General features: G+C 36.1%; 1 protein-coding gene across 4 annotated transcripts; it reads right to left on the reverse strand.

Annotated features, from left to right (window-relative positions):
* Positions 1-1,640: 1,640 nt before the first annotated feature.
* CCNT2 (cyclin T2) lies at positions 1,641-26,520 on the reverse strand. 4 transcript variants are annotated; one of them, XR_003375369.2, is made up of 10 exons: positions 26,228-26,520; positions 22,849-22,930; positions 19,514-19,642; positions 15,562-15,622; positions 15,277-15,339; positions 10,562-10,922; positions 9,042-9,205; positions 6,255-6,325; positions 4,044-5,139; positions 1,641-3,945 (listed from the first exon to the last, which is right to left on the reverse strand). XR_003375369.2 is itself a non-coding variant. In XM_026714593.2 (10 exons), the coding sequence occupies exons 1-10, from the start codon at positions 26,503-26,505 to the stop codon at positions 3,881-3,883; spliced, it is 2,055 nt and encodes a 684-aa protein (XP_026570378.2). In that variant the 5' UTR covers positions 26,506-26,520; the 3' UTR covers positions 1,641-3,880. The 4 variants fall into 4 exon arrangements, 3 of the variants coding, with proteins under 3 accessions (XP_026570378.2, XP_026570377.1, XP_087776453.1); XM_026714593.2 differs by having other exon boundaries at positions 10,877-10,922; XM_026714592.2 differs by having other exon boundaries at positions 1,641-5,139; positions 10,877-10,922.
* Positions 26,521-26,570: the final 50 nt, after the last annotated feature.

A 26,570-nucleotide genomic window follows, 5' to 3' on the forward strand; every position in this document is an offset into this window, starting at 1 on the left:
TTCACAGAATGAAAATTTATTTTCCTTTGGCAACAAGCATCTTTGTTTTCAGAGTTCAAATTTCTTAAACCAGTTTAATAGTTATAATCCTATTTTTCCCATTTCTTTCAGATTCCCTGAACTTTAGCTATTTAAATCAGGTGCTACTATATGCTATTAAGCATTGTTTCATCTCTGGATATATTCTTACCCAAGACTATTTCCTTGTAACTTCACTCCTCTTCCATAATGATTTCATTTTCAATTCCTCTTTGCAGTTTGTTGCCTTCTATAGCACAAATACAAAAAAACCCATCCCTCTTGATTTCAGACATTGCCTACCTATTCTCTGAATGGAATATAGATTCCTTAACAGCATATTTGGAATGAGAGGAAAATACCGTAAGTTTTTAAGTTAAAAGCTAGAGCTATATGGAATACAAAGTTAGCACCTTCAGGTGTTGTTGGCTTTCAGAGATAAATGTTTTATACATTTTTAAATAGTGCATACCTCCTAGGGAGCCTGACATATGCTTTAAAGCAGGATATACAGACAAATTATTTCAAATTAAGTTTAGAATCTAAGAATATGAATAGAATTCCTCCATTGAAAAGAGCTGCAAAAGATCAAAAGCTTCTTCTTTGCTATTTTTCTCCAAATTTCATGGCAAGAGTAGACAGGGAATTTCATTCTTACCAAATATCCAGGAGTTAAGCCATCAGGTTATGCAACATATTTTAGCACTTAACAATATTTATCTTTCTTGAGAGCATTCTTCCCCAGAGTAAATTTCTTAACTATAGGGGTTAATGATTATAAGCAATAACAAATTATAAAATTCAATTACTTTAGATCATATTAATTGAAAGTGAAAATGCAACTAGATCAAAGAATTAAGCTATTACAATTCCATATACCTCTATAACTGCATTGAAAGTTACATGGAATAGACTTCTGCTGAGTTTATGTGCCTAAAAAGGGTAAGATTTATATCAGGGGTGTCAAATTCATGTCCTCATGAGGTATCTTGAGCTTTTCTTTGCTAAACCAGGTGTGGGCATCACCAGCGTGTGATGCATCTGGCCCACAGGCCATAAGTTTGACAGCCTTGATTTATATAAACCTCTCAAACATGCATTCCAGTGTGCCACCTAAAAATACATTCCAAGTGAAGTAAAATAATTCTTCCTCCCCCCACCAAGTAAGATCCGTTTTCTATGAACAGAAGTTCTTGTATTCAAGAAATAGCAAGTTCATTAACATATTAAGTAAAATTCTACAGATCTTGTTGAGTTGGATCAACATTATATAATTTGGATTCTTTATTTGCAGTTCTTCAATTAGGTTTATATCTTAAAGAGAATCCAATTTATAGGAAAATGAAGATGTACAAAAAATAAAATCCAGTTCGCATATAATAAATGTAAAGAACACAGGAGAAAGGGCAGACTTGAATCCCAATCCTATGGTTACTTGTGGAGAAATACAGAGGATTGGGTTCTAAGTATTTAAATTGAAGTTCAAATATTATTTCAACAAATGTAAAATTCAGGGGTTGTTTTTATTTAGATCTATAGCCATGTGTCCATTATATCTTAAAACTGCAATGGATAAAATGCATTCCAAGGCAAAGCTACAAGCTGGGAAGCAAATACTATGAGACTTTGTAAATAAATTTTATTTAAAGCAAACATTTACTGGTTTGTCTTCTTCCTACTGGGAATCACAGTTTAAAACATTTAATCTTTCTTACACTGTATGTCAAAAGCTCTTGAGGATTTCATAGCATAAATGAGGTAGTGAAGAAAGTCTAAAAAGGCTTAAAATGCAACAACGCAGGATCAAATTTCACAATACAGGGTTTAAGAAATATTTCTCAATATAAAAATTACAAGGGTGAAGAAGTAACAAGTATGGATGAAAGAGACTGAAGAGCTAAGGAGATTAAAATTTAAAGATACATTATTCATAGTGCCCATGTTAAAGTATTAAAAAGACACCCATAATTCAAATAAAATGTATTCAAGTATGCAGTACAAAGTTTTGCATTACCGGCAACTAAATATTACATAGTAATTGATGCAACAGTAGTTACATTATTTTGTAACCACTAATTGGATACATGCTCAACCATTATCTAAAGCACTTTTAATGTAGCTAAAGGGCTTAAAGCTTCAGACTTTTTTTCTGAAATGTTTGTAACCAATTAGAGCATAAAGTGTGCAAGAACTCATTTTACCAAGTAGTGGATCCCTCTCAGATATGAGGATAACTTAACAAAATCTTTTAGATTTTACACCCAGTAAGTAGCAGTTGCTACTGTACTGAATTTACGCTGAGGTAACTTCCATGCACTTGAGTCACAGCTGGTAAAAATGGGACACCAGCTTGGAACAAAAACTCATCAACATTTACAATAGTAATTTGATTTTTAAAAAAGGCAGGTGAATGAAAACAGTAATATGACACAGCCATAAAAATGTATACTAGTGGTTTAATTGGAGAGTGATTATTCAGATCTGAAAAAACAACCTCCATTTCGTTACTACAATCACAAGTACAATTCATGTAGCACACGTGACAATTATTTTATTGTCGGAGATAAGGGAGAAGTTGGTATACCAACAATTGTACTTATTTATTGCAAAGATAGTATTCCACCTGTAAAGGAAATGGCATTTTATTCACATAGCACACTTTTTAAATTCAAAATGTGGCGTTCTGTATGAAATGCTAATGGAAAAAACAGTGATCCCTGTCCACTAATAACTTAAGTTTTAAAAAAAACAGCCTTAATGTCTCTATAGAAATTGTATGTATTTCAGCTCTTAAATCACGTTAATCTATATAACCGTTATTAACAGCTCTGTGTGTCTATTACTGCATCAAGCCAAACATTTAAATGCACTTTCACATCAAAAGATTATTATATAAAGTTTATTTTCATTCCCCCTTCTGAAAGTTACTGACATTTCAGCGCTCGATTGGTTTATGACAAATAGAGGCCCATGCCATTTTCACATTGCGTGGCTGGGGTCATCCTGCCATGGTTGTTCATCCACTTCCCACCAGCACATGATCCCCAGGCAGTGGATGGCGCTCAGGAAGTGGCTCCCAAATAAGGCCCAACGTTTAACATGAAGTGCCACTGAGGTTTCTTCCTTATTGATGCTGACACAAGGGAAAAAGTTAGGTACACTGGTTATACTTACAAGCAGCTCCAATCCTGAGTTATTTATGGTATATCTAAACATACAAAAATGTATGTACAATCTCTCCACTTTTTGTTGTAAACATTGTCAGTATACTTTACGTATCCCTTCTTTGAAACATGCAAATCATACATACAGTATAAATACACAAAAAAAAAAATTACACTCATTCATTCACTAAGCAACAAAAATCGTGGCTGGCATAGTCAATTATAAATAATGCATGAGGCATTCCATACAGCTAAAAGCAGCCATTTAATCTACTGTTCTTAACTGTGGTTGTGGAAATACTGTGATTTTGCACCTTCTGTATCATTAGAGTATTTATAACACTATCATATGTGGAGACAGGCTCATTTACTAATCTTTTCAGAGTGAAAGATAAAGCAGCACTTATATATACATATATATACATACATACATACATATATATCTATCTATATATATATGTATAAATTACATATATGTATCTATCTATACCTATATAAAGTGGACACCGGCTGCTGGATTTGCTCTTCTTAGATGATGATGATTTTTTTGTCTAATATTCTTAAATTAAAAAAAGGGAAAAGGAATCTAAACAACTGATTACATATTCATTCCTTGGGCACTTAACAGTGAATCCAGCATGTCGAATGTGTCTTTGTAGTCCATATGCTGGCTGTTTGTACTGTACTCGTGACTGGCATCAGGACCGTTCTCCACTGGGTTCTTGTCCAGTTTCACGAGGGTGCTGAGATGTCCGTAGCCCACCTGGTATGTGACATGGGGAGGAGGGGGTAAGGGAAGGTTAAAAACAGAGTTGAGAGAGGATACATACTGCTTAACAGAGGAAGAACTAGATGAACTACCTGAACTTTTGGAACTTTTGCTCATTTTGGAATGGTGGTTGTGAGAAGCATCATTGCTGAAGAGCTTCTTTCTTGAAGAGCCGGAACTAGAGACACTGCCATCAGAGCTCAAACCAACAGGACTCCTCAGAACAGCGGGGGCTAATCCATCACTACCATGTTTACTGCTGCCACTATGCTTGTGACTGCCACCATGGTGACGGTTCATGGAATGTTCCTTGTGCTTTTCCTTGCTGACATGGGGACTCGAGTGCTTGCTTTTCCCGCTTCCTTCATCGGAAGAACTATGCCTCTCGGAGGAAGAAACTTTGATTTTCATTTTCAGATCTTCTTTTGTGACACTTTTCTCTGTGGGAGGAATGGGTATCCGGAGTTTGAGTGAACCACTTTTGTCTTTTTTGTCTGCCATGTATTTTTCAGGTTTCTCTGCACCCCCAATAGGAATTTTCATTTTAATAGGGGAAGTTACAGAACTGCTGTTTGCTGCTTGGGGTAGGGCGTGTTTTTTATAGGGAGGCTCGGATCCCATGTAGTGTTCTCTTATATCCAGTTCTAGGGTTTCTAGCTTACGTTTCTCTCTGTATTTATCCAGTGACATTTTCTGAGGCATTATCACAGGCGCAGAAGCCACCTGCCCATGTTTGTGTCCTGCTTTGTGGGCTATAGAATACTCAGAGAGTTTGTCGGTTCGATGATGCAATCCGGAATGTAACTGCAATGAAGAGCTTGGGGGATAGTTGATGTTGAACTGAGCACCTGGCAATGAAGTCTCCTGTTTCTGAGAATATAATTGCTCTGTCCTCATTTGTTCTTGGTGCTGAGGCCATTCTTGGTGTGATGACAAATTGTATGAGGTACTTGGCATTCCTGCAGCTAATATTGCCAGATTATCTTGACTATCTTGAACAGACATATTTCCTGAGTTCAAAGGAACTGGGGCAGGAAATGTGGATGTTGATGGTTTTTGGAAACTTGCATTTGCAGATACACCAGCAACAGCATCCACCAAAATGGAATTCTGAACCAAAGAGGAGCCGAGAAGAGAGTTTTCAGATGCCTGGCCATCTCCTTTAGGTTTCTTAGCAGCTTGATTAGCCTGTGTAAGAGCATATGAGTAAGTCAGTTTCTATTCTCAACCGTACAATCTCTAAGGACATTTCAAGTTCTATGGGGGTTACACAGTTCCCAAAGAGAACAGAGTGTGTAAGCATAATTATTACCTATGCTATGAACAGAGGGGCTAAGATCCAAATTTGGAAAACATTATTTGCACTCATTTCATTCCATTACTCCTCACACTATCTTTCATACTGCTTCGCAGGCCCCATCCCAAGTCCTGCATTTTAGAAAACATGGGGACATAAAGAATTTGCAAATTTCATTCACCAGCCCTCTTGGTGAGAGTAGAAATCTGCTTATACAGTAAACTCTCCTTCCTGGTGAGCTAGACTACATCAACATGTTCATATAATCTTGTTTAATAGCAATATGGAGTCCTTTACCATTATCAGCTTTTAGGATGTTTTCTTCAAATTACTAGTCCAGCCTACACTTCCTGAAAGATTCCGAATCATGTTCTGTGGACCAGCATGGGGCCGTGGCATGCCAAAAAACGGGCCACACAAATAAGTGAAGCCCTATCTGTGGGATGCAGGCATCATGCGAAACCACACACCCTCCAGTCTCTCTCCATGGAACCAGTCCCTGGTGTCCAAAAGGTTGGGGGCCACTGATCTAAAAAATGACCCCTCAAGAACTAAGGAATCTGTGTATCAGTTGGAAGTGGCCCGGTTATATTCCATATTCCACCAATGAAGAGTAATAAATCATTTAATTTTATTGCCATTTTACTTCATATTTATTTTACACAGATTTATCCAGAAAATCAAATAGTTTTAAGAACATCAAGGTTCATTTTAACATTTAAAGTGGAATACCAGGTATCTATAAATAGAAGCAGATTCCAATTACCGAATGGAACCCTGGGGGAAGAAGATGAATCCTCAAAAATCTGCTCAGCAGGTCTCTTAACAAACAAGCAGATAATTTAAAAAGTATAAGGTGATTTAGAAAAGAGGAAAGTGAAGGAAAATATGTAACACTGGATTCTATTTAGGATTTGTCCAGAATACTTCAAGAAAACTAAAGGAGAACATCAAGGCACACATATTAACATATTAGCAACGACAGTCTTTACCCAGAGATTCTTACCCTCCAATTTCGAATTCTCTTTAGTCTACTAGGAGTTTTCTCCAGTATCTGAAGAAATTCATGTGTTAGCTCTGTGAAAGAAAATAGATGTAAAATTAATGTATTTCAATTGCTGGCTGAAATCTTTAAGAAAATTTTCAGTCTAAGAAAAAAATAGGACAATTTTATAGAAACTCTATACAAAGAAAGCATACACAAATTAATGTTTAAGACCTGCTGTTAATTATTATCTCTTCCCATAAAAGTTTACGATGCTTAAGAATATGCAAAGAATGAGATGAAGGCACTTTTTTCTAATACATACTGCAGGAAAAGTGGACAACATCTGACACATATTAGCCCTTCCTTCTGCACCCCAAGATTTAAAAATTAGGTATCACTGTTGCAATGTTAGCCTGTTTTTTAGAGTGTCACTGAAAATGTTTCTTGTGGGCTTTCCCTCAAGCAAAATTTGGGTAATTTTTGAGAGGCTTCTAAAATGTTGAGTATTCTCCTTGCATTAATATCAAAGCATCACCAATCCCCAAATATTGGCAGGTGGAGCTGCAAGTCCTCATGGCTTAAACATTGATCACATTGAGCATGTTAAGGCCTAATATCACTTGTTTTATCACAGCTTGATGTTTGAACTCAATTACTGGTTGTGTCCCAATGCTATATGGAAAGCAGGACATTGTGTCTTTTTATACAATCACTGCTAAAATGTACTCTCAGTAGTAAGCATTACATTTACTGTTTGCTTTATATTAACAAGATTTTTCATTTTTACACAGTATTTTTTCAAAGACTACAAACTACAGAAAAATTAGATTTCTGTAGTCTTCAGAAAGTAAAAATTCTGTAGTCGTACACAATAAAACAGAAAAATATAGGCAACATTAGTACTTGTATCTAGGAATGTTGTTTAAAAAATTAACTCATTATTTATATAAGATATAACAAATTTCAACCAACTTTGGTACGTGTGTTATGGTCTTGACAACTTGTAATACCATATTGGTTAAGAATTACTGATACGCTGAACCAGATTCTTCAAAAGTAGTTAATGATTAAAGTGTCAATGTTCTGTTAAATTATATCCTAAACCTCTGAAATCTAACAACATATGAAGAGAGTTGACTAGTGCTAAGACTATGGAAAACACAGAATTATATATTCATGGAAAATAACCCCGAGTCTAAATGCTGCCTTAAAGAAATTAGCTATCTCTCAGCTAAATCCATTTTGTATTTATGGAGAAACAAGACTGGATAATATAATTCCTTATGATCTAGGTTTAATTCATTGTTTAAAGGTTGAATTACAATTTCTAGATGGACTCTGCAGTTGATGATTCCAGAGGAAAAAGTTCCAAAGTAAAATAAATAAGAAGACAAAACCTGTCTCTCAGGACGGATAGTGGTTTTAATTAGACAGTAAGAGAAAAGGATAGCTTATGGAAAGAATGAAATTACGATGTATCCTTCGAGAGAGGAGGGTTTCTTTGTTACATTTATATGGCCATCCATCTCACACAAAGTGACCCTGGGTATCATACAACAATTTTCTTTTTTATTTCTCATTTTCTTTCTTACTTATACACTATTCTTCATTTTTTTTGTTTCTTTTCTACTACTTGTGTTGTTTTTACGTTGTTACATTTTCTTCTGTAGATAAGTAGGTAGAGGTAATTAGGTAGGTAGGTACTAAATTTTCCATACTAATTTTCTTGCTTTTGAAAACACACCATTACAAAGCCCTACTTCCCAAAAAAATTTCCTCCACAAATGGCCTATTTGACAGAGTTAATTCTTCCAATTAGTTCTGTTTGTGTGAACTGGCATGATAGAACTGCTGCCTGCTAGATAAACTTAGATGAGAGGTTGGGGTTGCTGCAGAAGCCAATCTTTGAGTGCAAAGGCTACAGTATTCACAGAGAACTCTGCAACCCATATAGCCGTTTCTACCACCAGCAATTCAGCGAAGGCATCCATATACTGTAAATGCTCATGATCACCCTGGAAGTGGTGACTCACCACCTGAGAATCTGCATTTTAATGAACTGACTAAAATTAATTTAGCATTTTTTTAAAAAATCAGGATGTCCTCTTCTGTTGGAGGTGGCAACTAACTGAAAAGACCAGCAAAACATAAAAAATACAAAGAGCCAGACTGACTCTCCACACATTATTTTCAATCAGAATACCAAAACACTTTTGGTCAGATGACTGCAACTTACTTCCTCTTGTTAAATCTGCATCTACGAAACTCTGAACTTTAACAATGACCGTTAGATGGTTATGGTTATCATAAAGTTCAAAATTTTTGTACCTCTTCACTTGGCTAATAGGCTTGTTCTGAATCTGGTATTTCATATAATTTAAACCCAGAACAGATAGGTTTTTTTTATATTTAGGACCACCACAGTTTTGTAACTGTATCTATACCATCATTCCACTACTGCAATCACATCATCTGGCAGAATATTTTCCCAGAATATCCTTCCTAAAATGTGCTGCAGAAAGATTGTGGTCTGAAATCTGAAGGCAGCACAGATGGTGATAGAAAACTCCACTACACAAGAACAAGCCAGCAGCTCAATTGACATGAAACCCAAACATTCTTAATTAAACTCTAGTAAGATGGCTCAGATTACATTCTGAAAGATCAAACTTTAGTCTTCAGGAAACTAAACACAACGTATAAATTAGCCAATATCATCTTCATACACCTTAATGTTAACATAGCATATCATTATCAAAGCAGTTAATTATTTTAAAACAATGTAGGAAAGCTGGTATTACTTACCATCGAGTAATTCTAAAGTTACAGAAGCATCCACATATTCCCACCAATGTTTTCCATCTGTTGATACGGGGATTTCCCAGTTAGACCACTTGCAAGCCAAATGTATACATACACATGCTATCACAGTTGGCTTGTACTGAAGACAAAATGTAGTAAGATGCAGACTGTGGTCGGGAATGTTTCATAATGGAAGAATAAACGCCAGTCATGGAAAAGACAAAAAACAAGGGGAAAGAATTTGTCAACATATATTCAAGGCTATTGTTATGGATAGAAATTTTTTTGAAGTTTTAAATTTTGGACTTTATAAAAAAATAACTCTTAAGGTATGTAAATAGAATTTATTGCTTCTCGTGTTAAACACATGGAAATATTATTTACATTTAAAGCATACATCTTAATATTGAAAAGAGCCAAAATATTAATGCATATAACATTTTTCCAAAAAATCAGCTCATCTAGATTTTACTGCATTGTTGTTGATGTTTTATTTTGAAAATCACTGAGATAATAACTAAGCTATCAAGTAAGGAAAAACTGATTTTTTATCTTCAAATCCAGCCTGGAAATATACCATGTATTAATTGCTATTGTTTTAGAAACAATGAATTTATGCCAATTTTATATTCTAAAATAGCCTTGAAAAAGATTAGTTAGAATAGCAACCATATATATCAACCCCAATTATTTTTTTTTGCCCAAATTATGTGTATATATCTGTTCATGCATTTTTACATAAAATAATGTTAATCTTATTCTTTAAATAATATCTCTCATTTCAAACACTCCAAAAATAGCTCCGGAGAACTTCTTAAGATAATCAAGTGACATTTAACATTGGAACCACACTTTCATTCACCCCAATTACTTTAATGAAGTTTGCTGATTCTTTCTTCCCCCTTTTATTATGTTTAATATTTTAATTGAATTCAAAGTTTCCAGGATATCTCATTTCCCCCCAGGTTGTTTTTTCTTATAATATTCCAGATGAAATCCTTAATCCCATTTTAATTTGTTACATACATGCTAATCCACTTCTAGCTCTCTTTTGTTTTCTTCTTTCATTGTCTCAAGGCAGAAACACGAAGTTAGCATCTAAACTACGGTATTTCCCAATTTTTAAAAATATTTTACCCACAAAATTACCAAATGAATTGCTATGTGCTTTATGCTGTGCTTCTTAGCATTAAATATCTGCCTTGCTCTTCCTTTCTCTTCTGATATATTTACCAAGATTACACTGATTTTCACTGCTGTATTTTATTTTTATTTAAGTCTGAAGACTCACTGGACAGTATTTGACCAGTTAAGTAGTAAACAGGGCTTTAAAAAAAGACAATAACTACATTACAGAACCAGTTAACTTCTGCAATGAGAAATATTTAAGCTGGTTCTAATGTAACTAAAAACGTATTTTAACGAATGCCTTAATTTCATTAAAAAAAAAAACACTGACACTTTTATGAAGAAAAAAATTGCCATTAACTACAAGGGTAAACTAGAAACAGCTTTGTACTTACCAAGAAGCTCGGATTTCTAGGTTAAGTTTATCTCTCTGTAATCTTTAGCTGCTATTCAGGCTACCAATTTTAGACTTAGGCACTCACAATCGAGAAAATGCCACCAGAAAGCACCACTACACTTCACATCGTGCATTTAACCCCTTTGTGCCGTTAGGCCCTTGTACAATACACCGCACTGCAAACAGGAAGGTACCACCACAGTAGACAGCCCAGTCGCCTGTTGCAACAAGGGTTAGACACAGTAGGGGGCCCTGCAGTAAAGGAAGCTATAGTGTGCTACAACAGTGCAACAAAGAGGTTCAGGATAACAACCTGTTGGTAGCCATGAAATAGGATGTCTGTGCCAAATCCTTGCTTGCTGTAAGAAAGAAAAATAATTAGCCATCAGTAACAATGATTTTATAATTAAAATGCCATGTATATGATGCTCAAAAGCTTCCCACTTGCAAAAAAAATTACCCAATACTGCCCAACATTTTCATTCTCTCCATCAGGAAAACTAATTGTTTCTTTAAAAGCGAGGCCAAAAGAATACATTCTCTCTTATATCACATTATGGCTAAGACAAATTACATCTGTTTCTGGTAAATCCACTAACGGGAATATTTGCATAATTTCAGGCTGACATGTCAATTATGTAATTGCTTATATTATTCAATCTACAGAACAAGTGTTGCCAATAAGGAAGTAAGTGTAAACAGTACATTCAAAAGAAGATTCCCTTTTGCTTTCAAAGGACATTCTCTGCCACAGTGATGGAAAACATGCTCTTGTATATTCAAGGGATATTGAAACACAATGTAAAATTAAGTCAGGATTATGTACGCTGACTTACTTCTTTTACAGCAAACAATCTCCCCAAAAAAGGCTACATTTTTGGATGTTCAGGTTCAAATTCAATCTGCAGTGTACTTTAATGTAATTAACTTCAAATGTAAATTAACTCTGAATTATATTTAATGTAAAAAGGATTTTTTTTTCCTAAAGAAGCAATAACAATGTTGCAAACAGACTTGACTTCTATTTAGGCAATGAAAATGCACTTCTCTTCGTCCTTTTTCTCCATTGCCTGAGTTTTGAGTGACCAGGGCAGGCCTCAAGCAGGTGGAGGGAAGGACTGATGGAATAATTAGTTATGCAAACATGACTGTCTGTTCTTCAAGAATTCAATCTATACTAAAAGTTAAGTGAATATTTTATAGATACCATTTACAGGTAGCCCTCAATTTACAGAACCACAATTGAACCCAAAATTTATGTTGCTAAGTAAGACAGCTGTTAACTGAATTCTGCCCCACTTTATGATATTTCTTGCCAGAGTTGACAAGTGAGTCACTGCAGTTGTTAAGTTAGTAACAGGGTTGTTAAATGAATCTGGCTTCCCTATTGATTTTGTCAGGTCGCAAAAGAGGCTCATATGACCCCAGGATACAGCAACTGTCATAAATATGAGTCAGTGGTCAAGGGCCTGAATTTTGATTGTGTGATCTTGGAGATCCTGCAATGGTTGTAAGTGTGAAAAACAATCCTAAATCACTTTTTTTTTCAGTGATATTGCAACTTCAAACGGTCACTCAATGAACTGCCATAAGTCAAGGACTACCTGTACTTTTTCTTAAAAACATTTAATATGGGTAATTAGTAAAATTTCAGAGAAAATTAAATAAACATGAAAAGCGACATTAACTCAAGAAATTAAATGTTTGTTGAAATATGTGTCACTGAGAAAAAAAGGTCAAGAAATTTAAATTTCTCATCGTAAAGCCTAGAAGAGAGCCTCTGCATCGGATATTAATACACTTTAAAGATAATATAGTATAGCTCTTCAATAATGTGGATTTAAACCATTTATGTCCATGTAACAAAATAACCAATATTTTATCCCTAGATTTGGAAATTTTACAATATGAAAATCACATGAATTTAAGATCAGGGTGTTTTAAAAGAGTGGTGGTGCGGTGGTTTGAATGCAGTATGGCAGGCCACTGCCAGCCGTTTGATCCTGACTGGCTCAATGAATTCTAGCTAAGAGACTTTCCTGCAGTACCCCTCAATCCAAGGTTAGCCCCCACCCATCCTTCTGGCCTTCTGTAAGAATCTTACAATCTGGTTCTGCTGCTTGGCCTGGAGTCCAAATAGGAAGTGTTTTGCTGGATGTGGTTATTAGATGAAATCCAAGTTCTCACCTCCTTACTCCACTGTAAGGCTCTCCTATCTTAGCTACTTTTCTGAATCTTTTTTTATTTTATCAGATTGCAAACTGCTCAGAGTTGTGTGATTGTAAAATGGATGGCAAATAAATTTAATAAGATACATGTAGTTTTACAATGGAAAGAAATATTAATGGTTGCTAATGTCCCCTGAAATAAGTTTCATTTTATTATGAATTTTCAATTTTCTCTTAAACAGGACATTCAACAATAGTATGGAAAAACCATGTTATGTCAAAGCGCTACAAATTATACTCACAATTTGCTCGTGAAAACTATAAACTGCCTCAAAAATGAGCAAATTCTACCGGTGGGCGGGGTCTAAAATAGTCTATATGGATCTTTTTGGAAGAATTTATAGGTCAAAAGACTAAAAAGACTTATAAAAAGACTGAATAATTAAAGCAGACTGTTTCAAATTTAAAACCGAGTGTTTCATTCAACATATGTAGCATTTCATAGTATCCATCCTGTTCTTTTTAGGGATTCTTTATTCCAGTTATTCTCCTTCATTAATTCCAAAACTGTCACAAGGGACCAGAATACCATGAGAATGGCTGGAATACCATCAACTACATTTGAAGCCCAAGCTTGGGTGTAGAGAAAACCAAAAAGGCAGTGAACACTTGTAGACCTGCAGATAATCTGGATTATCTGGCAATATGTCTCATTAAACTCTGTAGGAGCCATTACCGGATTATTAAAATGAAATTGCCATGGTTTAAAGGTTTTCCATGGCAAGGTGTATTATTAAAAAATGTGTATTAGCCATGTCCAAAAACTGAGTTCTAACCAATGCTCAACTCATATTACTACAGTGAAAGATTTTGTATTCACATTTACTTGAAACCCCGCATAGCAAATTATGTTTGTGGCATGAAAACACAGTAAAAAGTCTTGGCTAGGCAGAATTAGAAGATTTAGCTTATCAAATGTTCCTGAAGGCGGATCAGTGTGAACATAAAATCAGTGGCTATTGATAAATATAAAGCATAGACTAGATTTTTTTTCTTTTTGGAATTGTCCCTTTTTTAAAGTTTAAAGATTGTTTTGTGGATGTATAAAATAAAAAATAGCAAAAGGGTGGGGGGAAGCACAATCATTTCTCCTTCAATGAAAACAACTGATGAACAGTTTTTTAAAACTTATGTTTACTTTTGAAATGACTGTCCTTAATGCTTTTATAAATCCTGATATACAAAAGCAGAGAGTTGATATCTTTTTTTTCTCTCAAAATTATCCTAAAATGATCAGTACATGAGCTGCTTTTTAAAGAGTTTCTTGCAACTGACTATGCTATATCAAATTAAGGGAAGATTTGGCATTTAGTTGAACCAATTCAGACATGTTTCCAAAATCAATAATAGGAACATCAGTGAATTCTTATTGTATTTCTAAATAAGAAAGATAAAAATAAGATAGGTGCTTATTTCAATCTCTGAGAAAATATTCACAAAATGACATCTACTATAAAATAAAAACAAGTATAAAACAGCGCTGCCTCAATCCAGCATTAATTTACACAAGCTGCAGTCTTCTAATGCAGATATCATTTGAACATATGTGAGTGTGATATATATTAATGAAAAAGATGACATATCACACCATTACTTTTTTTCCTTAAAAACGATTAACATTCAAATGAATGAACATGATAGTTCTAGAAATGGATATTTTTAAACATACTAATATTTAGAACAATTAATACATTTGTGGATGGATTAACCAGGGATTAACTGGCTGACTTCATATAGCATATCAAGTTGCAAATCACAGTTTTTAAACTAAACTGACCACTTTATGTTTAATCTTTTGATACTAAGATTCTGGCCTATGGGGGAGGGGGGGAAATAACCTACATGCATATTAGACCGGTATTTCTCATCCTTGACAATCTTAAGAAGTATGAATTTCAGCTCCCAGAATTCCACAGCCAACCTGTTGTCAAGGTTGAGAAATACTAAGTGAGACATTAATTAAATATAATTAAACTGATTACAAAAAGAAGTTAAACAATGTTGTGAAAATAAAATTCACTACAAAACAAATATATACAGTTGCAAACAATTCCAGTAATAAACTTTCTATGCAGCAACAAGGAAGATGAAAAAAAAGTGAAAGTGTATTTTCTTATCATGTGGTATTATATGAATGTTATGAAGGACTAAAGATTAAAAGTATAGTAACTGGCTGCTACAGTTGTCAGATATACCAGGACAATGTGTAAATTTACTTTGGTATTCAAATGGTACTTTGGATTAAATATGCTTATTTCAGAACTAGCTGTCAATTTTGAGTTTGATAAGTTTAAAATGGAAAAAAAAAATAGCTTATAATTTATAATTCTTTTATTTTAAGCACATTTAAATAAACCAAAATTTATTTGAATACTCTAGTGTTTTAGTCACAAGAATAATATTCCACAAATAATTTAGTTAAGTCACACCATCACTATCACCCTTGTCAGATAGAAAAAAAGAATCAGTCAAAATAGTTACTGACCTCTGACTAACTGCGTACATTTCACAACATCTGTATGTGGATGCTCAATGGTAATCTCAAAACCTGAAAAATTAAATGTATTATTTCACAAACTATGTGTTCTCATAACTGTATCTTTAAATTTTATTCAATGTCATTAAGTTACAAAATTTACATTGATTGTACTGAATACTCTTTGAACTAATAAAAATGTACAATGTGCTAGTATAATAATAATAATTAAACAAATAGGCACTCCCTTATTGGAAGTACGATGTAAGAATTGTATGCATTTACTATGCTTACCTAAAGTTTGAAGCATTATTGTTTCAAGTATAACCAATTCCTGGGCCTGTTGAAGATATGCCTAAAAATTGGGAAACAAATTCTGACATATTAATATAATTTTAACATGTTAATAGTACCAAGAATGGTTTCAAAAAGATTTGATGGGTTTATTTTAAGTACATTATTTGATCAGGTCACAAAAACTGAAGCAGCTAAGAATCACAAGGGCAGAAATCAGAACAGTTTTAATTCAAAAATTTCTATTTTCCCAAATAGGTACAAGTAGTCCTCAACTTACCCACACAATTGGGACTGGAATTTCTGTTGCTAAACAATGCAGTTGTAAAGTGCTTAGCGATGGCAATGCAGTGCTAGCTGTTGTAATTCCAAACACATGGATGTTAAATGGGAAGTAGAAAAGTCCCAAGTGAAGAGTGCAGCGATATTCCAGGGGAATGGGGAGGGCATTGGTGTGTGTGCGCGCGTGCGTGTCCAAGTGCAATTCTCAGGAGTTGGGGGAGTGTGGTGGTGCTGTACAAGATCAGTGAAAGAATATGCTGTAGCTTAGTGGGGTTTTTTTTTTTTTTTGGCACACTGTGGGTCTGGGCTCTAAGAAGGCCTCGAGCTGCAGCAATCACTCCTGGAAGCCTTAGCAGCACAGCCCAAAGTCCCTAAGCTGCACTGCAGCACAAAGCAGCCACTAGCAGTGAGGTGCCCCAGAAAGCCACCGCCAAGCTAAACTGCACTCTGAGATCCCTGTCACCTACCATTATTTCAAATATTACTTTCCAATTTTATTTTAGCCCGATGGGATGAAGAGCTTAGGGTTCACAACATTTCCTCTTATGTTTTTTGCTGCTTCCCTCGTTGTATGACAACCATAACAACTCATTCTTCTTCAGGTATTATTTTCCAAAATAGCATGGAATGGAGGAATAGGAAAAACATATACTATTCCAATCATTACTATTACTTTCTGTGTTGCTTTGCAAGTACATTGAGTGCTTCTGTATTGGAGATAAATTCCTTATGTGTCTAATCACATTCAGCTAAATAAAGTATTCATTTCTGGGGAAGCAATGCCAAAAATGCTCCATGAGAGCAGAGATCCCAAAATTCCTCCCTGGATGAAGGGTTTTCCATACAGATGCTCCCTATGGTGAGACTGGTCTTCATCGGGTTTCAGAGATATGGGAGCTGGAAGAATCAGGTTTGCCCAAAGTCACAGTTCAAAGCCTTCAAATGGACACTGGGTTCAACCATGTCCTTTCTTAATCACTTTCACTGGGAATGTTTTAGCTGTTAAGAACTTTCAGAAAGACAAGTTTGACTACACTGTCTGATTTCCTTCAATCCTCAGCGAAAGAAGTTTAATGGAAGTTTAAAACTTTAAAAAAACCTTTTTATTTGGAAACAAATAGCAAAAGAGTGATTAAAATGTTAATTTTGGAAAGCTTTTACATGGACACTTGAAATAGGATTTTGAAATAATTTTAAGAATACTTTCTGTGGTTTTTTAAAAATCCTATTAAAATATATATGAAGATTTTGAATGTAAGTATAAGAAACATTTCCCTGGGAAAGTATTGTGGATTAGAGAAAAATATAGGCAGAGCTTGAATGCCGGTTATTAGAGGCAACCAAAAAATACCCTAAAGATGACAATTAAGGGACAAAACCCACAAATACATAATGGAAAAAAAAGTATTTCAGCTCTGGAATAATTCAATGATATTTTGCAACAAAGTACCAGAACTTTCTCTTAGAATTGTTTGATACTATAAAACAGGTTCAAAACAGAAGATACAAAAGAATGTATGAGCCTTTGAATGAGAGTCATCTTTTGAACCAGAGAATCAGGCTGTTTTGCATACGGATTAAAATTGACAGGATACAAAACAATGATGCTGACAATGATACAAATCTTACCAAGAAAACCAGCTGATGGTTAGCGGAAAGGTACACACAAATAATAAACAAGGAAAATAATTTGGATATGCAAATTTCAAATCAGAAGAAAACTTCGATAACTTTCTTAGTTTGGATTTGCAAGATATGTGTTACACTTACAAGAAATTTCTGACAAAAGATAAACAGAGGAAAAAAAGATCAGTTTTGGGGATATTAATAAATATCAAAAATATATTTGTTATATTTTTAGGGAAAGCAATAAATTGTGGTATTAAAATTGAAAGGAAACAAAGAGGATAAAATTAATGTGCGGGACATTGAAGAGATTAAAGATTAAAAATTTCAATATGTTATTTCTAGTAGCTCCTGATGCAATTTTTCTTAATTAACTTTGAATAATGAAGCTTTAAGGATTTGTTTATAAACATCAGATATGTGAAAAAGATTTTTTGTTGTATTTTAAGAGACAAATAAGATACTGTAAAATAAACGAAATGAATACAAAATTAATTTGTTTAAAGTTAAAATACATTGTGATTTCTTATATTGTTATTTCTAGTAATTCTTAATGGGCATTTGCTGATTCAGACTGAATGATGAGGCTTAATTATTTGCTAAAAGATGAGATATGGGGTGAAGAGATTTTTGGCTGAAATGTTAGAAAAGAAATTAAGTTAGTGAAATTGCTTCTACTTTCCTGATAAAGAGGGAAATCATTTCTTTTTCCACTTTTTATATATTTTTCTCAATTTCCCCATTCCTCCTTTTTTCTCTGTACTTCTTTTTACATTTTTCTCAGTTTGCATTAGTTTTCTTCACATTTTTAAATTTCAATAAAAATTATTGTTCTGAAAAACACACAATGCTCTAAAGACCTTTTTATTTCTTTACAACTAAAATACTTTAGTACAGGCTTGTCCAACCTGCGGCCTGCATGCGACCCAGGTCGCCTCGTAATGCAGCCCAGTGCCCACCCCAACCTTCATGCCAGAGCCAGCGAGGAGGAGGAGAGGCAGGCGCGAGGCGGGGTGAGGTGAGCGCCAGGCCAAGCAGCAAGAGAAAAGGCGGGTGCCGTCAGAGCGCCACCTCCTGCTGTTGCCGCCGCCTTCTGCCCCCCGCCGCCGCTTCTTCCCCGCCACCGCTGCTTCCCCCGCCGCCACCCCCACCGCTTCTTCCCCCGCCACCGCCGCTGCTTCTGCCCCCGCGGCGGGGGCAGAAGCAGCGGCGGTGGCAGGGGAAGAAACGGCGGCGGCGGGGACAGCGGCGGTGGTGGTGGGGGAAGAAGCGGCGGTGGTGGTGGGGGAAGAAGCGGCGGCGGCGGGGGAAGAAGCGGCGGCGAGGGCAGCGGCAGCAGCAGCGGGGGAAGGCTTCTGCCCCTGCCGCTGCTGCTTCTGCCTTCCAGTCCTGCCTCATCCAGCCGGGCCATCTGCAGGAGGAGAGGTAGGAGCGAGGCAGGCGAGCTTTCTTCCCCCCACCCCAAAAAAACTAACTTTATTTCCAAATAAATTTAAAATGTTACTATGTTTTCTATGTTTTTTTTGGATGATCAGGTATCGTTACTGTTATTTTATTTTATGTGCGGCCCAAACCAAATTTTCATCTTCTAATGTGGCCCAGGGAAGGTGAAAGGTTGAACACCCCTGCTTTAGTATTAACGTAGATTGACAGCAAATTAGGAGCAGAGAATAAGAAAAAAACATCTTTTTTTTTACAATTACACAAGTTGTCACAGAAAATGTTAATAATCACTATCGCATTTTAACAAAATTCCCCTCCTTAGTTGGAAGACTTTTCCCCAATGAAAAGTATATTAAGTAGTTTCCTGATGATTAATGTGATAGCCTATTTCTAATACTTTTTAAGAACGGTAGAATGTTAAGCAGATGTGCATTACATTTGCATTTAAATTTCTCAAAATGGAAAAACAATAAACAGATATTTTTTGTTAATTAACAATGAAAGAGATAGCATGCAAACCTTCATTTGAAAAAGAAACAATAGGCAAATTCCTCTTCTGATTTATAGACTGAAATAAGATTAAATCTCTATATAAACATACATCACTCTTTGTGTCCAGCTGGGGCTCTAGAGGATGAAGGCAAGCGTGTGCTACTTTGATAACATGTTCAAGTTTCCGTGGTTGTTCTTCTACTTTTGCAGCCAAAAATAATGCAGTAGGAGAGATTATCTGTGGGTAGAAAATGCACTCTGTTTAAAACACTATTACAGCTTATCCTTTATGAGACTAGTTACTACTAGTCCCTAGAAGTATATTAACGAAATATAATAATACTGCCTTATAAACACTGAGAATTATTTTGTCTAATTTTGTCACTTAAAAATATTAGGCCAGTTTGTACTTTCTTCCAAATATTTTCAACAGAAGTGAAGAATCAAAAGGTCCATTTATATTAGCTTGTACCTGATGCAATGCTGATCACAACCAATACTGGTTTTATTATTTTATTATTTTAATCTTCATCTTGTAGCCAATACATTCAATTGCTGTCTGGGACAAAAATTCTAATAAGTACCTACATTTGGAATTTTAAATATTCCTTCTCATGTCAAATTGTCTCCAAATAATACCACTGTTAATCGAAGACAATTAGTTTTATCTCATGGATAGACCTTGGAGTTCTTGGTGCTCTGAGCTTCCTTCCTTGCTGTTTCATTACTCAACTAGGTAACATAAATTGTGTAGCCAGTTGGGCAATGAAATATTTGCAAACAAGCTCAGAGAGCATGGAGATCACTCTTTCATTGCCTTCCTTTTAAAAGTACGCTGTAAAAACTACGCTGTAGTGCAAATCAATAGCTAGAGGTATACCTACAGCTAGACGTGGTATAATATTAATCCATTGATTCTACTGGATTCCTTAATACTTTTCAGTTATTTGGGCTTATCTCTTAGGGGACAGCCTCGAGAGAGATATTGTTGCGTTTTCATGGCTAGCACCAATGAAGCAAAGATGAGCTTTCAGGCTGGGTGACTGTGGTATGGTTTTCTTTTGTTCTGATGTTTTGCTAGCAGTTGTGCCAAGTTGCTAAGAGGTATATGACAAAGCAGTTCCCGCTACCTCTGCAGATACCAGCCTGAGTTGCTGGAATAACATCAGAACAAAAGATGATTAGACCTCAACTATCCAACCAAAACTCAGCACCGCTTCAGCCTTAAAAGAGCTTTCCCATCCCTCGCTCATAATAAATTCCTCAAATTCGAGTCATACGTGAATCATCCTATAAAGTTCTACGGTGCTCTTTTCACCCTTGCCCTTAACATAATATACATTCATCTTCAGATCTGGGGCATTGTGTTAATTTGAAACAGCATAGGCTAACAGCATCTAGCTTTATTACATCTACCATAGGTTGCCAGTAAATTTTTTCAATGCTACATAGGATCATTTAGGGATACTTCCTATGAAAACAACCAGGCTGAAGTTTAATCTATAGCACTGTCTTCTGGTAGACTTTTTTCTTTAGGCTAATTGAATTCACAAAGTGTTTAAAATGCTGTCATGACCTGGTCTACACCTAGCAGTAAATTGTAGGTCTTGGTTTACAAATCGCAAGGATTGGGTTCACAAATTAAAGCAACATTTTAAAAAGTGGTTATTGCTGATAGCATCTAAATTGAAACATTTACAAAAAAAAAAAAAAAACACCAAAAAACAATTCTATATCAAAAGATACTTTGTGTTTTCAATTCCATAAAAGATACTTTGTGTTTTCAATTCCATAAAAACATGCTACTTCTGCTCCTCACAGAAAATATAGGAATAGCACTTAGACTTACAGCCCTCTCTAAGCAGTTTACAGACTCAGCATATTTCCCCCAACAATCTGAGTCCTCGTTTTACCCACCTCATAAGAATGGATGGCTGAGTCAACCTTGAGCCGGTCAGGATCAAACTTCTAGCTGTGGGCAGAGTTAGCCTGAAATACTGCATTCTATTCACTATGTCACCATGGCTCCTCCTATAGCTATGTTTACCTTTACTGAAATTCTAAATAGTTGATTATACATATTCACTGCTATCAAGATTTAGGCACTTCAAAAATATTTTTTTCCAAATTTTCCCATGAAAACTTATTTTAATTTTTAATCAAACTCATAAATGGGCTCATAAACAGTGCATTATGATTTGTTTGTGACTAAATCAAATGTATCATCTCAGCTATTATAATTCCGTAGCCTGTCTGTGGAACTACAGATATGGAAATTGTGTCAGTTTCAGCAACCACAATAACTCATTTATTCAAGTCATGCATTTTTTATTCTAATGTACTCCTTTACTATTAACTAACATATTAAGCAGAAAATATTTGACAAATGAGCATTTGTAAAATAATTGCTGTAGGGTAAAGGAGGAGGGTATGGCTAGCCTTAAAACTCCAACTTACTAGATGGCAAACTCTTCCCACTTTCTAACTCCTTTAATAACTCTATCATTCCAGCTTCTAACTCAGAACAGTTTATGAAAATGAAATAGTATCCAGAGGTAAAATTCTGTATCAGGAGAACTTCCTTTAAAAAAAAACACATCGGAACATCCCAAACATCAAGTTGCCTGCAATTACATTTTACCAGATTAAAGTCCATTGTGTTTGTCTAAAAAATATCCAGGACTATTTTGTTTGTTGTTGTTAGATTGGGATTTTAGAAAATACCTTCAGGGCGAAGTGCATCTATTTCAGAAAAGCAGGCTACACTGAGATTAACATTACTAAAGTATCTGCAGTTTAGTCTGAACTACAGTCTTTATCTTTTCAATACTAACTTAGTGACTTCTGGAAATGCTAATATGGTTTAGTGGACTTAATAACCTGAGAAAACAATTCCATGTAAGTTCATGAAGCTGAATAAATAATACCCAAAATCATATTGTCCCTTTTTAATTTTGTGCAAAAGTATATTTGAATTAGGCTCTGGGTTCTTTCTGAAACATATGGATGTTATTTCCATAGTACAGGCACAAGTTTAATATAGATGTTAAAACTTTTATTGCATTAGTTTGGGATCTGGATTTCTGATTAACCTCTCTTTTGTTCCTAAGGGGTGCTTGTTGACACCAAGCATATGGCTACTGGTTTCTATAGTCTGTAGTTCTCGGTTTACAAAAGACAACATGATTTAGTGATCAGATATATTAAAAAGCTATTAACTCATACTGATATATTGTTTGCCCATTATGTATATTAGCAAATTGTAACCCTGATAAAAACAAACCTTAAAAAAAACTCTTCTGGGAAACTGTCCAGAACACATTCTTTCTTATCACAAAGAAGATACTATAAACATCACCCCCAAATTTCTAAAGCCATGAATCAAAGGATAATATTTTAAAAGCCACTTCCAGTTAATGTTATGTCAAGTTCAGATATACTTACATTTCTATTGAATTTTGTGAATGAATGGTGCATATAAAACCTGTGCATATAAACAATTGCAGTGTTTATTGTAAGTTGAGATCTAAAATTGTGTCAAGGAAATACTACATATGCATCCTCTATTTTAACTGTTTTTATTTTTTTATAATATTCACTGCCAGAGACCCTTGTTGAGATGAGGGTGATAGAAATAAAAATAAAACTTGCATTCAGCTGCTTTGTAAAAAAAAAGTTATGATTTTTTTTTCAAATTAATTCAAATGTAATTTTCACGGGACTGAAGAACTTTGTTAAGATAGACCTCTCTAACACAAGAGTGCTATCTGTGAGAGTCTTCTGATCAACTAGGACAGGAATCCCCAACCTCAGGGCCCTAAGCTGCCACCCATTCAGAATTGATCTGCGTGGGCGGCAAATGGTGCAAATGGAGCTGCGAGTGTGCACCTACCACTCACACAGAATCATCCGCTCACTGGGACACCAGGCAGAAAGGTGAACTAGGACAAAGTTTGGATAAAAAAAAAAAAAAGACAGCAACCTCACAGTTGCCCCCAGGCAGTGTCCTATGCCCACAGAAAATCCATTTGGAAGGGAACTTCCAAAATGGTGTATACAGTATTATACAAAAATTACAGTATTCCTCTTCTATAATAAGAACATTCAAAGAGGAACTCTATGTTGCCTACATTAGCAAAATAAAAGCTGGATCCAATTCAATGATTATATTCAGTTACACAAGTACAATTTATGTCTTCTATGCCCCAAATGAAAAATCCAGAAAAAAGGTGTCCATGAAATTTTTGAAATGTGATGGAAAGTTATGATGGTGATACAATTGTGGAAAATCAGGCTGTAACAGGAAAGCATCCTCAGGGTTGGATTAGGCCCTCCCTTCGAGCATTTTCAGTTCTGAGTCACCTATGCCTGGGGGTGAACAGGTCTTGAAAAGTTGCTGCCATTATGCAACGTATAATATAAACCAGATTCATCCTTCCACACTAATCCTCTGGTGAACCAGGACTTTAGGGTAAATTCTCATCATACCTTTGGTCTGGCTACTAAACTACCGAAAGTGAAAACAAATGAAATTTCAGGGAATCAGTAGTTCAGCCAAGCTGAGGTGAGCCCTAGAAGGCAGGCAGACAACTCCAGGATTTAATTATAAATCCACTTTATTATAGGTGCCAAAAGAAGATAAAGTTCCACAGACACAAGACCCAGTTAAATATTTAAAAGCCCTAATCCTATCCCAATTCCAACTGCAGCCAAAACAATTTCTAATCATTGTCTGAAGAAGCCCCTCATGTAAGTCCAGCAAACTCTCTCGAAAGGCACCAGTCCTCCTACTGAAAACCTGACAGAACACCCTTTTCCTTTATTTTAGGGATCAGGCAATTCCCCCTGGGCAGATAAGGCTGATTTGTGATTTAAAGGACCAGCAGCTCTCCACTAAAAGATAGCTGCAGTTTGTGCTAATATTACATACTAAAACTACTGATAATTTTTAGATTTTTTTCTCATAGAGCCATTTTTGAACACATTATTCTTTAACCTGAGCTTTAGAACCACATCTTAACTTGGCATGAATGCTGAATTTTTAGAACTTAGGTTGTTCCACTTCAAAAGCTAACAACTTCAGTGCCTGTTACAAAATTATTGGCTTTTAAAATTCAGCATTCATGTTAAGTCAAGATATGGTTCAGAAATAATCTTCTGCCAACTATAGAAACTATCATCACAGTTATAAAAACTAGAAAATGTGTTCACTTTAAACATTAAGTATTCACAAAGTTTATTCAAATGAGTCCATTCTCTTTTTCAGTTGTTACTACTTTCACAGATTTCACAAGCAATATATGAAATGTCAAATAACAATTTATTTCTAGAAATGTTCTAATGGATCTGTACTGTTGCAGCTTTGCGTTGCATGACTGGCAAGAACTCTGATTCTATGAAATACGAAATCTCTCAAGTTGAGACAACTTTGATGGTTTTATGGACACATCCAAATGGTTTGCTGCCTTCTGCTGGGAATTTATTACTTGCCAATCTAGACAGAGATTTTCTCTGGATTTTCTGGCAGTTTCATCCAATAAACAGATCCAAATCTGCTTAACTTTTTGAGATAAGCTTATCAGAGTCAACTGTATTGAAACAGGCAGCTATAGAAGCTGAGTAAAAAAAATGCTAACCGAATTAATTTTATGATAAACAGCAGCTATCAGCTAATACTTGTTTTAGCAAAATATTGATCTAAATTAGTTTTGCTAAAAGCTCTGAAAGTACTGAAATCTTCATTACATTTCATTAAATATGTTCTGATATTTATACAAAACTAATTCAGTCTGCATTCAGAACTACAGAAATTATGATAGCAGCTATTCCTTACTTCAAAAACTCCGGAAAAAACTGTTGAGCATACCAGAGAGGCTATATTTTCAATTTCATTATTCAAAAATATCTATTTATTTTTAGATAGAATAAATAAGATACAAAAAGTTCTCCTGAATAACCTTATTTTTAATGACATTTAACTTGCCTAGATTGTTTTACTCTCCTTTAAAACACATTTGTTCCCTGTTTCTCATTTAAAACAATTCCTGGATGAAATATCTTTTCCATCGTTCACATCAAATGTCTCAAAACGGTATATGCCAGTGAGGGTTTTTTTTTTTGGGTGGTGGTGGTGTCACACCTGCGGTTTATTCCTGTCACCAAACTTTTATCTACCACATGAAGTAAAAGCATCACCTCTCTTAAGCTTGACCGACTAATATAGAGGGCATGGGGGTGGTGGTGGTTCGGTTTAACCAGCAAGATGTATTAATACCTCCTATTAAATCGCAATTAAAACACACACACAACCGGTTGAAAAAGAAAAACAATACCGACGGCACAAATCCGAGTCTACCTGTGTTCAGCAGCCATTATACAACCACGATCCTTTTTGCAATCAAAGTGAAAAAGCACCTGGCTAAAAAAAGCCAACTCGAAACCCCTGCAAGCTAAGGGAGGGGGGGTGCTAAACAAGGCAACTCGCGCGTTATCTCCGTGGAAAAACGTAAAGCCACCCCGGAGCGCCAAGGAGGCAGACAGGCGCCGAAACTCGGCCTCGCTTTTTCTCCTCGACTCCCGGGGGAGCCTGTGGCGCCTTCCCGACTTCTCCCCTGAAGACGGGAGCTCAGGCCGAGGGGTGGAGCCACGCAGCAGGCGAGGCCTCCCAGCCTCGCCATCGGGCCGGCCTTCCGACGGAACCCCTGGGACCGGGCCTCCCCCCCACTCCCGAAAGGCTCTTCCCTTCCCCCGCTGACTCCCCTCCCCTCGCCCCGGCCTCCTCTTTCCCCCCTTCCGAGCCAGCCGGCCCCGCCGCTAAGGATACACGTTGAGGCGCTGGCCCATATCCTGGATGAGATTGGCCGCCTGCTGCCGGTAGGAGAGCTCTTTGTCGGCCTCGACGCCGCAGTGGCGCGACGGCGTGTTTTCCAACCGTTCCCGGCTGAAAAACCAGCGCGAACTTCCTAGGCCGCCTCCGCCAGGTCCGCGCGACCCCGAACTCGCGCCAGGTCCGGAACTCAATGCCGCCGCCATGACACTTCCTCCTCCTCCTCCTCCCGAAGCAGCACCCGCCGCCGGCGCGCCCGGCTCCTCCTCTTCCATCGCGGCACTTCTCGCGAGAATTCCGTGCAAGCGCGGCCAAACCGGAACTTACTCGCATTCTGCGA

This window comes from Pseudonaja textilis, chromosome 1 (assembly GCF_049901715.1).
Source record: "Pseudonaja textilis isolate UNSWEBS1 chromosome 1, rPseTex1.2, whole genome shotgun sequence".
Lineage (NCBI taxonomy): Eukaryota > Metazoa > Chordata > Lepidosauria > Squamata > Elapidae > Pseudonaja > Pseudonaja textilis.